Source organism: Urocitellus parryii, chromosome 7 (genome assembly GCF_045843805.1).
Source record: "Urocitellus parryii isolate mUroPar1 chromosome 7, mUroPar1.hap1, whole genome shotgun sequence".
Classification (NCBI taxonomy): domain Eukaryota; kingdom Metazoa; phylum Chordata; class Mammalia; order Rodentia; family Sciuridae; genus Urocitellus; species Urocitellus parryii.
This window is the reverse complement of record NC_135537.1, coordinates 173,105,030-173,118,751: the sequence shown is the minus strand read 5'-3', so window position 1 is coordinate 173,118,751 and position 13,722 is coordinate 173,105,030. Positions and strand designations below refer to the sequence as shown.

The 13,722-nt window shown below is 35.3% G+C and overlaps 1 protein-coding gene across 3 annotated transcripts in view; it reads left to right on the top strand.

Annotated features, from left to right (window-relative positions):
- Positions 1-2,628: 2,628 nt before the first annotated feature.
- Abca9 (ATP binding cassette subfamily A member 9) overlaps positions 2,629-13,722 on the top strand; it is a 59,991-nt gene continuing 48,897 nt past the window's right edge. For all 3 annotated transcript variants that reach the window (XM_026381482.2, XM_077801385.1, XM_026381481.2), the window contains exons 1-6: positions 2,629-2,894; positions 4,787-4,888; positions 6,663-6,876; positions 11,052-11,216; positions 11,800-11,903; positions 12,638-12,864. In XM_026381482.2, coding sequence (XP_026237267.2) covers positions 4,793-4,888; positions 6,663-6,876; positions 11,052-11,216; positions 11,800-11,903; positions 12,638-12,864 — 806 coding nt within the window. In that variant the 5' untranslated portion in view covers positions 2,629-2,894; positions 4,787-4,792. The remainder of the gene's footprint in view (positions 2,895-4,786; positions 4,889-6,662; positions 6,877-11,051; positions 11,217-11,799; positions 11,904-12,637; positions 12,865-13,722) is intronic.

Sequence of the window (13,722 nt, the reverse complement as noted above, 5' to 3'; positions counted from 1 at the left end):
TCACTCTTCTTTCTTGGCAAATCAAGTTTTCCAGCTCTTGTACCACAGTGTTGAGAAGAGCACAGGTCCCAGGGTGACAAGTACTCTGCATATACAATGAGCATATATATGCAGGATCCCAAAGGAATGCATATTTATATATAAGGATCCCAAAAGGAATGTTTTAACATGCTACAACGAACATTACATGAAACTTATAAGGCTTCTGGCAGTGGAAAATATTTCCACAAAGTACCACAAAAACTGTAAAATGTGTCTACAGAAGTGAGAATAATCCAGTGAACAGAGACACACAAATGAGACTGCAAGTATAGCATTCATAACAAGCTCTAGATTCTGGAAATGATCTGGCTTTAGCCTAAGTTCTGCTCCTCGTTATTTGTGTGAATTGCAGTGTTATTTAAACTCTAAGACCACACTCTTTCCATTTAGAAAGCAGGGTAAGTTATAATAGTATCTACCTCATGGGGCTACTATGTGGATCAAATGTGTTACTATTTAAGTGTGAGGGTGGGGGTTTAGCTCAGTGGTAGGATATTTGCCTAGCATATGTGGGGCTCTGAGTTTGATCCACAGCACTGAATAAAAGTTTGTGTGTGTGTGTGTGTGTGTGTATAATATATATATATATATATATATATATATATATATATATATATATATATAATATTATATATACATATAATGCATATATATATTTAAGCATTTAAGTTTTTCTTATACATAGTAGATGCTAGAAATACTTGTGAAATAAATACATCATGTGATAAAAATCAGTGGCATTCTATTTTTCGAATTTTATGAGTTTTTGTTTGGTTGGTTTTGGTCCTCAGGTTTGAATCCAGGAGCACTTCATTAAGCCACATTCCCCAGTCCTTTAGTCCTTTTTGGCTTTTATTTAGAAACAGGGCCTCCCTAGGTCCTTTAGGTCCTTTCTAAGTCACTAAGGCTGATCTTGAACTTGTGATTCTCAGATGCCAATCACTGAGTCACTGAGGTTATAGGCCTATGCCACCTTCCCTGGCCGCTTTCTCTTCTTCTTCTTCCTCCTCCCCCTCCTGATCCCCCCTCCTCCTCCTCTTCTTTCTTCTTCCTCCTCCCCCTCCTCCCCCTCTTCTTTCTTCTTCCTCCTCCCCTTCCTCCTCCTCCCCTCCATCCCCCCTCCTCCTCCTCTTCTTATTCCCTCCTCCTCCTCCTCCTTCTTCTTTCTTTTTCCTCCTCTTCTCCCTCCTTCTTCCCCCTCCTCCTCCTCCCTTTTAGTGCTGGCAATCTAATCCAGTACTTTCCTTATGCTGAGCAAGTATTATACCACTAAACTGTATCTCCAGCCCTAAGATTTATTTCAATTAGTAAACCAACTCTAAAGCTTATTTAGAAGAGTAATTACATATAAGGTAAACAAGAAAATGTTGAAGAGAAGATTAGTAAAGGTGAGCCTGCCTTGTTATAGTGCCAGGGAGAGTACACAATAAGGTGCTTACATAGGAAGAAGGGAACACATTGAAGAAACAGGTAGAGCTCAGAACAGAAACAACAAGGACCAGAATTTATAACCTTTAACTTAGACACAAAATTCTTCTAGGAAACATGAAATTTCCTAAATTATATTCTCTGAACACAAAATGTTAACAATGTTATTATATGAGATAGTTTTTATCTTTACAGAAATAGTCGTTGTACAGAAACAATCAAAGGTTGTTTATTGTTGTATCATGGATTGATGAGTTCAATATGCTTCCACAGATTTGTTTGCTGAGAAATTTCTGAATCTCATATAATTAACAGCGGGTAAATATAATTGAACAAATATTGAAAGGATGGATGATAGGTAATGGGGCACAGATGAGAGTGTTTTTAAGAACTGTATGAATTTACATTTCCCCTTCCGCTGTGTGCTCAGGAAGTAATTTTAGCATACAAGAATTTAACAGACGCTGGGTATAAGCAAAAAGATAATGGTCCTTTTTCATCTTCCTTTTTGACCAGACAAACTCCATGAATTTTTGGGATAGACTTGTCTTCTGCTCACAGAAGATGCTCAAAAAAGAATGACAGCTATCAATTGTATAATTGTTTTTCTAACATTGCTGGAAACAGGATATACTAAAAGCCAGTGGTTGCCAATAGGGACATAGCTTGTTTCCTGAGGCCTCTTACAGAAATAACAAGTCTGTAGGCTTTAGGAATACATATACTTTGTTATATAACATTGCTCCAAAGATTCTCCAGCTTTTTATCCCATTGAAGATGCAATGCAACTGAAATGCAGATGAAAATTCAGCGTTTACTTTGCTGCCTGGAAAAAATAAATAAACAATTTTGTCTCCATGTTTCTAGATTCATTTTTTAAGAATCTGTGGAAGATTTTGTGATTTCTGACCCAATTTGTGTATTTATACTTGTCATTAAAAATAAATTCCTTTCCAGTTTGCTATGCTCTGCCTTGTTTGAATGTTTTGTTGATCATTGTTCTAAAGATTGTGTTGAGGTTTAACTCTCCCATTAGGGCCCAATATGGAAAAGAAAGAGAGAGAGAGAGAAAGAGAGGGGGTGGGGGAGAATGAGAAAGGCTAGATTCTCCTTTGCTTATAGTTCCTAATGTTTGCAAACTCAGCCAACCATCTGCAACTGTGAACTCCCTGCAGAGGAACTAGATGGAGACAAAGAAATGGAAAACAGCACAGGAGTCACTATGTGAGCATAGAGCTTTTGGCAGTCTGGCTGCATGGAGATCATAATCCTCTTCGGAACTCTGTCTAAAACGGAACAATTTACAATTAAACATGAAATTAAACCCACGATGTAGTAGTGACCCAAAGGAATGTGAATTCTCCAGGACACAGAGACCCGGGGATGAACTGTGTTTCTAGATTTTTGCTTCGGCTTTCCTGAGAGTAAGTTAACCTCTAAATTGTGATTCTTTTGTATTTAGAAATAGAAAGTAAGAGCTAGAAAGAGAGATGCCAAGCCTTTGGGAGGAAATCATTAAATGCCGTAAATTATTTTTCAAATCATTTGAGTATTTTATATTGTGTGGCTAACTAAACGGTTAGGGAACTAAGATTTTCCATTTTGCCCTATGACTAAAGCACATTTGGACAAGTAGCACATATAATAAAAATGTCTAATGGATAAATTGAAAGGAATATAACTTTATGTTGCTTCGTTGCAAGTCGGAGCTATTTCTAAAGTTATTTGAATTAGTCTTTTTTGGTGGGTTTTCAGTTTCACTGCCAGAGGAAGGTTAAGTGTTAGAGGATATGAGACTTTCTGGATTTTGCATTGTTTTTAACTGATTTGAGAATATTTTCATCAAGAAAACTTAGGGAAATAATTTTGTTGAGCTTGTTTAAGATACTATATGTATAAGAATTTTTTATCACATTTACTGTGCAAATGTGAATAACAAGAATTCTGACTGGGAGATTACTGACTTGTTACAGCCAATTTATTATTTCTAGATTATGCAATTTCCTATTCAGAGCAATTTAAGTGAACTTGATGTTCTGTGCATGATGGTGAGTGGTATTTTTATATCCTGATATTTACATCAAGATGTGTAGTGGAAAAAATAAGTCTTAATGAGAAACAGCTACTCTTGCTACAGTTAGATGATGCAGTTGTTTTTATTTGTAAATATTTCCTTGCACATGTATTAATTTGCAGGAAGAAAGAAGAGCGGTCACTTGGGCAATATGTTTACTACTTTTAGACACCAAGGCTTGCCACAGGATCTCTTAACTGAGAATACTGCTGTTTGGTACTAGTCAAGGTTTCCAGCTGTTGTAGCCTCTTGATGGCATCATTAGAGGGAGCTCATCTACTTGGCTAGCAAATTCAGCCCTAATTCTCTAAAATATCCACCACATTTCTATCTACTTGCCTTTGATATTGGTGCTGTGGAGCTTGTATTTTTCTGCTGGTTGTCTTGAGATATTTTCAGATTTTAATTATGCAGAATCAAGAAAAGGTTAATTATGCTCTTCAGTATGTGATACACAAAGGCCTTGTTTGGGAGATTTATTTCCTTTAACTTCTGTCTCCCTTTTCGTACCTAACTCCATTCTTACTTCCCACTACCCAAAGAAACCCTCCTATTATATTTGAAAATGATCCATAAATTCCTGGATTATTTGGAAAATGTATATTGCACATAGTGTGAATTTGTACAAACAATATTGTGGTATAACTCTCAACCATTTCTTTTCTCTTGTTTTTGTATGGTCACAAAGTTTTAAAGATTTCTCATGTTGATGGGTAGATATCAATTCATTACTTCCAATTTCTACATAGTACTGTTTGGATAGTATTTATCAACCTTTGTTTTATAATACCATGCCACAATACTCTACAATATTATGAGTATCTTTGTGCAGGTCTCCTCCTGTGCCCATAAAGAATTTCCTTGAGATAAATATGTAGGATCAGAATTTATTGATGGTAGGATACTGCTAAGCAGTAATAGATTTGTAAGTAATCATCTAACTGACTAGGTCATTCTACCCCATCAGCATGTTGTGGGGGCAGCAGTCCTTACACTATCAGCTCTCTAATTTTCATCAGTCCAAAGAAGAGTAAATAGTATCTAATACTTGTTTTCACTTTTATTCTTTCAATACTGAGTTTAAGCATCCGTATTTTTTTTTAATCTTGAAACACTTCTTTAGGCATGCAATTGGAAACAGCTGTTATACTCTCTCTTTTTTAAAAAAATTTGATTGCACAGTGTTTTCTATTTCAAACCTTTACATTTACTTCCTTTACTTCCTCTTTTTAAAATAAATAGGTCAAAATGAGCAAGAGACGTATAAGCATGGGTCAGCAGATATGGGCTCTTCTCTGCAAAAACTGTCTTAAAAAGTGGAGGATGAAAAGAGAGACCTCACTGGTATGATTCAGTCTACATGTTTTTATATTTAGAAGAGGAAAAATATTTTCTCCTGCAACACAAACCCATATTCATTATTTAATATTCCACTTATACTCTAATAAACAGGCTAGATTATTTTCCCAAATACTGGAATTTGTGATTTTTTTCAAATAAAATTTAAAATACAATTATTATATGTCTCACTAGAGATGATTTAAAGAGCTCATATTCAGAAACTCCATGAGAAATGAAACCATATCTTTATAATGCAAAAATAATTCCTAACATCTGAATTCATTTGAATCTCATTAAGGCAAAAGTTCAGGGTCAAACTCAAAGAGAAAAAAATTTAGTTCAGAATTAACCCAAAGTTCAAAAACCAGTTTTTAAAAAAGGAATTAACCATAAAGAAAAGATGGAAGTATAAAGTAATGGACATGTTAATATCCTGAGGTGATGATCATGGTCCAATATGTACGTAAATAAAAACATCACATTTTATCTCATAAATATGTGTGAATATTATGTGACAAATAAAAGACAAGAGATTTACTATAGTGCTTCTAAACTTTTGTACTATGATACAATGTTATTTTGAAATAATAGGAATATAGATAAACAGCAAAAGAAAATGACATTTTTATCTTCTACTTCTATCAAAATGGTACTTATTTTAATTATAATGATTACATATGCTATGTGTTGAAAATTTGATAAACTCAGAAAAACATAAAAATATTATTAAATTACTCATAAAACACCCATATTCAAGACCCAGTGTATTAGTGATCTTATGAACATTGTGTGTGTGTGTGTCTATGTGTGTGTGTGTGTATGTATATATGTATTCATTCAGAAAATAGGTATTGAGTACTTGGATTCTCAGTGAAGAAAGCATAAAAAATTTCTGCATAGGGCCAGGCATACTTCTGCAATCTCAGTGACTAGGGAGGCTGAGACAAGAAGATTGCAAGTTTGAGGCCAGCCTTAGCAACTTAGGAACACCCTGTCTCACTAATATAAATAAATAAGTAAATAAAAAATAAAAAGGACTGGAGATATAGCTCAGCAGTGAGTGTATTCAATCTCTGGGATGGAAAAAAGAAATCTGCATGTAGCAACAATTATATAAATATGAATATATAACATGAGCTCTTACTTTATATAGATGTTTTATTCAAAATATAGACAAACAATAGATGTAGACATAGATCATACATAGCTAATATTGGGTGTGACAAATGTGGCACATAGCTCTTTGGCAATGCCTTGTGTTTAGAATTATAACTAAAATCATAAAGTGGGTTCTTATTACTGGGCTTTGAATGCATTCTATTGCAATTCCATTTCCAGAATTGGTCAGAATGATGAAAGAATTTTAAAATGCTTTTTAGGAGAAATATTTTCACCTTCTTGCCAATATAGGCAGTAGAATATAAAAAGGGGATCTTGCTCCTGTTGAAGGAAGGTGCTTATCTATTCCAAGACACCTTCCTATTTCAGCATGACTATAAGTACTGGGCATTCATGAAGAATCCAACCTTGCTTTAAGGAATGATAAACTAAGATTCTCACTCATCACTGGAATTTATATCACAACTCTGTCTTGATGGACAATGTGCGTATTTCAAAATGTATAGATTAAATAAAGCAAAATCCAGACACTTAAAATGTCAGAGACAGAAGAACAGAGAAAAAAAATGGGGAGCAAACTGCACAACAGAAGTGTTTTCTGTGATTTGTGGTAGAACACATATTGATTTGTTTCTTTTTTTCTCTGATTGCTACATAGGAATGGCTTTTCTCATTTCTTTTAATACTATTTGCATACCTCCTTTCTTCCAATTTACATCAAATTAATGACTCTCCGCAAAAGTCTGCAGTGGATCTGAATCTGGGACGTGTAGATAAATTTAATGACTCTAATTATGTTATTGCATTTGCACCGGAATCCAAAATTACCCAAGAAATAATGAACAAGGCAGCTTCAGCTCCATTCATGAAAGGTATGTTCTCTTGCAATTCATGATAATTTTCTTCTTTGCAAAGTATAAATATATAAATTTGTATTGTAATTTTCTTGACAGACTGTGTTCAATGTCGAAGTTTCTGGTGTTTATTAAAAACATTAATGTATATTCCTTTCCAATAATAAGGAGGTTTTCTTACTCTATTAACTGGTGTCCTATTTAGGAAATTCTATGTTAAAAGGATACTACCCTTTATAGTACATTTCAAAATAAAAAAGTCCAGGGTTATTTAAATGTATGCTATTTTTTAAAGAATATTCTGGAAAGGTTGGATGAGAGTAACAGCTTGGCTTTTTTTAATCTATTCAGATACATAAAAATTGAGAAACTAGATTGCAATGCCAAAACTGCATGGGCAATGTTTACAACAAAACTAGGTAACCAAGTGTTTCCTTGTTCCCCAAAATATAAGTGATGGAGGAAGAAGCTCTGACAGCTACAAGTTTGGCATGGTATATCTCTCTGGGAGTAGTAGGAGAGCAAGGGAAACCATGGGTATCAGAAGGGCCTGAGGAGGCCTCCTTAAAAATGAACAGGCACGTACTGGAGAGAAGAGATGGCCAATTTCAGAACAGCAATGAAAACTACCTCGGTACTTAACACTGGTAGTGCAGTGTTGGAATGTTATTCTGAGGCTGTTGTACATGCAAAGTGGGATATACTAACTAGGCTACTATGGAATAGTCTAATTCTCTCACCTTGAGTCCCTGAAACTCAGGATATCAGTATGGAAGAAAAAGGATGCAGAGTTCTTGGACAGGAAATTTACAGGGTGGGAAAGCTTTTCATTCCAGATAGCTAGAAAGCCACCCCAAAACTAATGGGTTATGTCAAAAAGAGTCAGCAGCCAACTCAGGGCAAGTTGTATTTCAACAAGTGCAAATGATTCAAAACTCATCAAATTGATATTTAAATCCATGTTTCCAGAATGATATGAAAAGAAAATCTACCTGTTTTACATTATAGGATGATAATGAATGAGTTCTTGTGAAAATTTATAAATAAGACAAAATACCATCTTATATTCTGTGTGAATGGTACTATTACACAGAACAAATAGACAATAGAAAGGTACTCATTTATATGTTTTGTAATAACTGAAAATAAAAGAAGTGATAGGAAAAACATCATCAATCTGAAACCCTCACTGAATTCATGGATCTAGACACTGACCATTAATAGCTGCCAATATCTCAAGAGAGAAAATCAGAAGTTATGAGCTTCTGATAGAACAACGTGCTACCACCCAAGGTGTGGTAAACAGAATTAGATCTGAGTTTGACTAAGCCTCTGGATCCAGCTGCTGGATTGGAGGAAATAAAGAAGAAAGAAACATGTTGAATTTTATCAAGAGTATGTATTCCACAAAATTATGTGAGTTAAATGCCATGGGTTTCCAACATCATTCTAAATTGAGAAAAACTGGAAGTATTCTCTCTAAAAACTGGAACAAGAGAGAGACACCCTTTTTCATCCCTTCTATTCAACATAGTCCTTACAACTCTAGCCAGAGCAATTAGAAGAAAAAAATTAAAGGGATACAAATAGGAAGAAAAGAATTCAAGCTATCCCTATTTGCTGATGCATGATTCTATATTTAGAAAACCCAAAAAGCTCCACCAGAAAAATTCTAGAACTCATAATTGGATTCAACAAAATAGCAAGATATAAAATTAACACCCATAAATAAATTGTGTTTATATACAACAGTGATGAATCAACTGAGAGAGAAATTAGGAAGACTATCCCATTCACAATAGCCTTAAAGAAAATAAAATATTTGGGAATCAAACTAACAGAAGAGGTAAAAGACCTCTACAATGCAAACTTCAGAGCACTAAAGAAAGAAATTGAAGAAGACCTTAGAAGATGGAAAGATCTCCCATGCTCTTGGATAGGCAGAATTAATATTGTCAAAATGGCCACAGTACCAAAAGCACTATACAGATTTAATGCAATTCCTATTAAGTTTCCAATGACATTCTTCACAGAAATAGAAAAATATAGTCTTGAAATTCATTTGGAAAAATAAGAGGCCCAGAATAGCCAAAGCAATCCTCAGCAAGAAAAGTGAAGCAAGAGGAATTTACCAGAACCTAAAATTATACTACAGAGCTAGAGTAACAAATCAGACATGAAGACCAATGGTAGAGAATAGAAGACACAGAGACAAACTCACATAAATACAGTTATCTCATACTAGATAAAGGCACCAAAAACATACATTAGAAAAAAAAACATACATTAGCACCAAATGGTGCTAGGAAAATTGGAAATCAGTTTGTAACAAAATGATTTCAGATCCCTGTCTCTCACTTGCACAAAACTCAATTCAAAGTAGATCAAGGACCTAGGCATTAGACTAAGACCCTGTACCTACTAGAAGAAAAATTAGGCCCAAATCTGTGTCATGTCACCTTAGGAACTGAATTCCTTAACAAGACTGCTAAAGTGCAAGAAGTAAAATCAAGAGTGAATAAATGGGATTGTATCAAACTAAAAAGATTTATTAGCAAAGAAAACAATCAAGAATGTGAAGAGAGAGCCTACAGAATGGGAGAAAATTTTTGCCACCTGAACCTCAGATAGAGCATTAAGAGAATATATAAAGAACTCAAAAAACACCACACACACACACACACACAAAAAAAAAAAAAAAAACTCACAAATAATCCAATCAATAAATGGGCAAAGGAACTGAACAGGCACTTCATAGAAGAAGGAATACAATCAGTCAACAAATGTATGAAAAAAATGTTCAACATCTCTAGCAATTAGAGAAATACAAATTAAAACTATACTTAGATTTCATGTCACTCTAGTCAGAATGGCAATCATCAAGAATGCAAGCAACAATGAAGGCTGGCTAGAATGTGGGGGAAAAGGTATGCTCATACATTGCTGGTGGGACTGCAAATTGGTGTGGCCACTATGGAAAACAGTATGAAGATTCCTCAGAAAACTTGGAATGGAACCATGATTTGACCAAGTTATCCCACTCCTTGGCATATCCTCAAAGGACTTAAAATCAGTATACTATAGTGATGCAGCCACATCAATGTTCACAGCAGCTCAACTCAACTCGCAATAGCTAAACTATGGAACAAAACTAGATGCCCATTAATAGATGAATGGTTAAAAAAACTGTGGTACATATACCCAATGGAATATTACTCAGCCATAAAGAAGAATGAAATTATGGCATTTACGGGTAAATGGATGGAACTGGAGGCTATCCTGCTAAGTGAAATAAGCCAATCCCCTAAAACTAAAGGCCTAATGTTCTCTCTGATATGCAGATGCTGACTCATAGTAGGCAGTGTGGGGGAGGGAGGAGTGGTGGTTCACTGGATTGGGATGGGGAAATGGGAGGAATGGAGGGGAAATGGGAATGCGAAAGATAGTAGAATAAATTGGACATAACTTTCCAATGTTCATACATGAATACAGGACCAGTATAACTCCATATCATGTACAACTACAGAATGGGAAGTTATTATTTTGGCAGAGAAATGAAAAGTTACACTGCAATTGTGTACAATGAATCTAAATACATTTGGCTGTCATATATGCCTAATTAAATAAGTAATTTTTAAAAAAAGAATGGGAAGTTATACTCTATGTATGATACATCAAAATGCATCCTACTGCCATGTATAACTCAAAAGAATGAATAAAAAAGATATTAATAAAAAAAAGAAAAAAATGGCCTGGATTTGATCACTACTCGCCTTTTACGTTATGTATTTTAGAACAAATAGTCTTTAAAGAAACACTGTTAAATTTTAACTACTTTATGCTGTCTTTGGAAATTTGGCCCCAATGACACCACTGTCAAATGGAAATAGTATATACTTTGCTGTTAGGTCTCTCTAGGCATGAATTTAATGGATGCTTTGGTGAGCTATTATCTAAATACATTATGCATTAAATTATTGGCTACTTTGTTTGGAAAGGTACATATATTTGCCATATGACACTTCTGATTTACCTAAAGCATTAGGGTCCCCCACTTTCCCTTGAAGTGTGTCTCTTACTTAGACCAAGCCTTGTCTTCAGGGAAGAAATAGCTCTAACATAACTTGAAGACAATTAAATTAGGCACGCCACATGGAAATCTTACTTAACGATTCCCTTTTGTTGCCCAACAGGAAGAACAATCACTGGATGGCCTGATGAAAATAGCATGAATGAGTTGGATTTAAATTATTCAGTAGACGTGGTGAGAGTCATCTTTAATGATATGTTCTCATATCATTTGAAATTTTCTTGGGGATATAGAATCCCTAAGATGAAAGAACACAAGGACCATTCAGGTAACTTTCCTGGTAGAAAAAAGAAAACATTTTTGCGATTATGTCACTGACCACAAGGGAGTGTGTGTGCCAGCTGGAGTGAAATGAAGTACCCACGCCCACAGTCTGCAACTTTACTTTCTCAACATAAAAGATTTGCTTATTAAATAAAATCTACATAATTAATTACATTATTTCAGTAAGAATTTATATTTTCAATTATTTCAATGTTTTACTCCTGAATCAAACCTCAAGAAAAGGCTCTTGTTCAATGATTCCCATTTTTTAAAAAGCTTGTGGTTTTTGGTTTGCTTATTTATTTTTTATTTTTTTGCCACAAACCAGAGAAGAGCAATGTTGAACAAAAACGATCCAAAATATTAAATGAAAAATCATTGAAAGCTTGTCTTAAAGTCAATAATAAGGCAACTCTGGTGTGTTCCCCTCAAATGTGCTTCATAACCCTCAATTGAGAAGTTTTTCTATGCAATATGTGTGATTGCGGTTCCTGAACGCATTTTGGAACATTGGAAATTTTGATTTTTTTCCTATAACCAAGACTGTCCTATCCCATAATAATGAGTGTGCTCTGCTTTTCTTGCAGCTCACTGTCAAGCAATTGCCAAGAAAATCACCTGTGAAAGTTCAGTGTTCTGGGAGAAAGGCTTCGTGGCGTTCCAGGCTGCCATTAATGCTGCAATCATAGAAGTGAGTACTAAGTCCATGGGAACTGGTGGCATTAGGAATTAAATTCCAATGAGTAGAGACATGGCTTGTCTTATCATTTATTCACTTCATTAATTAAGCATAATATACCAAGCAGCTTCTATATCCAAACCATTGTGCAACTACTAGGCATTGAAAAAGAAATAGGGTATGGGCACTTCTTCTAGAGAGCCTGGTAATGAGGGAGTTGGAAATATGGATGCATAAGCATAATAAAAGTTTAGGTTTTATTATGGCATTTTTTTCTTTTATCTTTTAATTTCTTTTTTAACTCCCCCTGTCACAGGTTTCCCCCTTAGAGTTGTATAGTAATAGTGAGATTCATTATTACATATTCATATATGCTCATGATATTATTTGTACAGTACCATTCCCCAGTATTTCCTCTATCATGAGATCTTAAATATTGTACTAGGCAATCACTGAAGTAAGAGATACTCTTAAAATCCATCAGAGAAGATTTCCTAAGAAAGTGTCATTTTAGCTCAGATTAAAACAAAAGTAGAATTTTGTCCAGTGAGGATGGTAACTAGAGATGTCCTAAGGAGTCAAGATGAAACCCAGAAACTCCAGGAACTACAAGGTATCCATTATGAAGGGCATTTATAGTCTATATATTTAAATGTGAAATGTGCACGTCCTTGTGATTAAGAGAAAAATCATGATGCCGTAATTAGATAGGTGTTAACAGTTTGTCCATTGATACCTTGCTTTAGGTTGCAGTGAATCATTCTGTGATGGACAAGCTGATGTCAGTTACTGGATTAAACATGGAGATACTACCTTTTATTGCCCAAGGAGGAATTGCAACTGATTTTTTCATTTTCTTCTGCATTATTTCTTTTTCTTCATTTATATATTACGTCTCAGTCAACATTGCACAGGAGAGGCAATTCATAAAGTCGCTGATGACAATGATGGGACTTCGAGAGTCGGCATTCTGGTAAATTGCATGAGTACAGTCCACCTTGCAGCATGGGCAGAAGAGCTCAGCTGGCTGGACTCCCTAGACCTGTAAAGCATCGTGTTTAGACTTAGCATGTTCTACATGAATGGGCATGAATGGAAGTGATGGACCTATTGGCTTGGTAGCTGAAAAATTATTTTTTTAATTAAAAGAAAGCCTGGTCCTATAGATAATCTGCTAATGCTCAGGGCTCTTGATGACCCTCAGTCCCTAGTTATCATGTCTGGATGAACCCAAATATATCAGAATTGAGGTTTCTGATGCACAATGAAATCTCTATTCCAGATACTGTGTCAATAGTGGTGATTCCCTCTCACCCCACAATGAGTACTTGTCACTTTGAATACATTGAGAAAAGAAAGCTGATCTGTTTTTGAGCACCACACTTTCCTTAGTGGAGGCAGTAGGGCAGAGTGGGAAGAACACAGGCCTTGTAGGCGAAGTCACGGGTTGTCTCATCATTCAGTAGCTACACCGTGAACTAGTTACTTCAACTCTTGAAACCTCAGTCTTCTTTTCTGTGAAACACTGGTGATTATATTTACCTCTCGTGGGTCATGACAATTAAAGAAAGAACTGTATTTAAAGTGCTTCATGTGTGCTTAGGAAGACTGACACTGGATATGAGAGAGCTGTTGGTAGAATTCTGAGGAACAGCATGTTCTAAAGGACAGAAGCTGCAAGCCTGGTCACCAAGCTGTGAATAGGGAGTGAGCAATAAAACTTTTTCATATCTTTAGCCAGCTGATGTATTAGACCCTAGGGGAGAAAGGGGGGCAATGGAGTTAGAAAGCAATAGTGTGAGTCTTGAATTTGCCCATTACATGTTCTGGT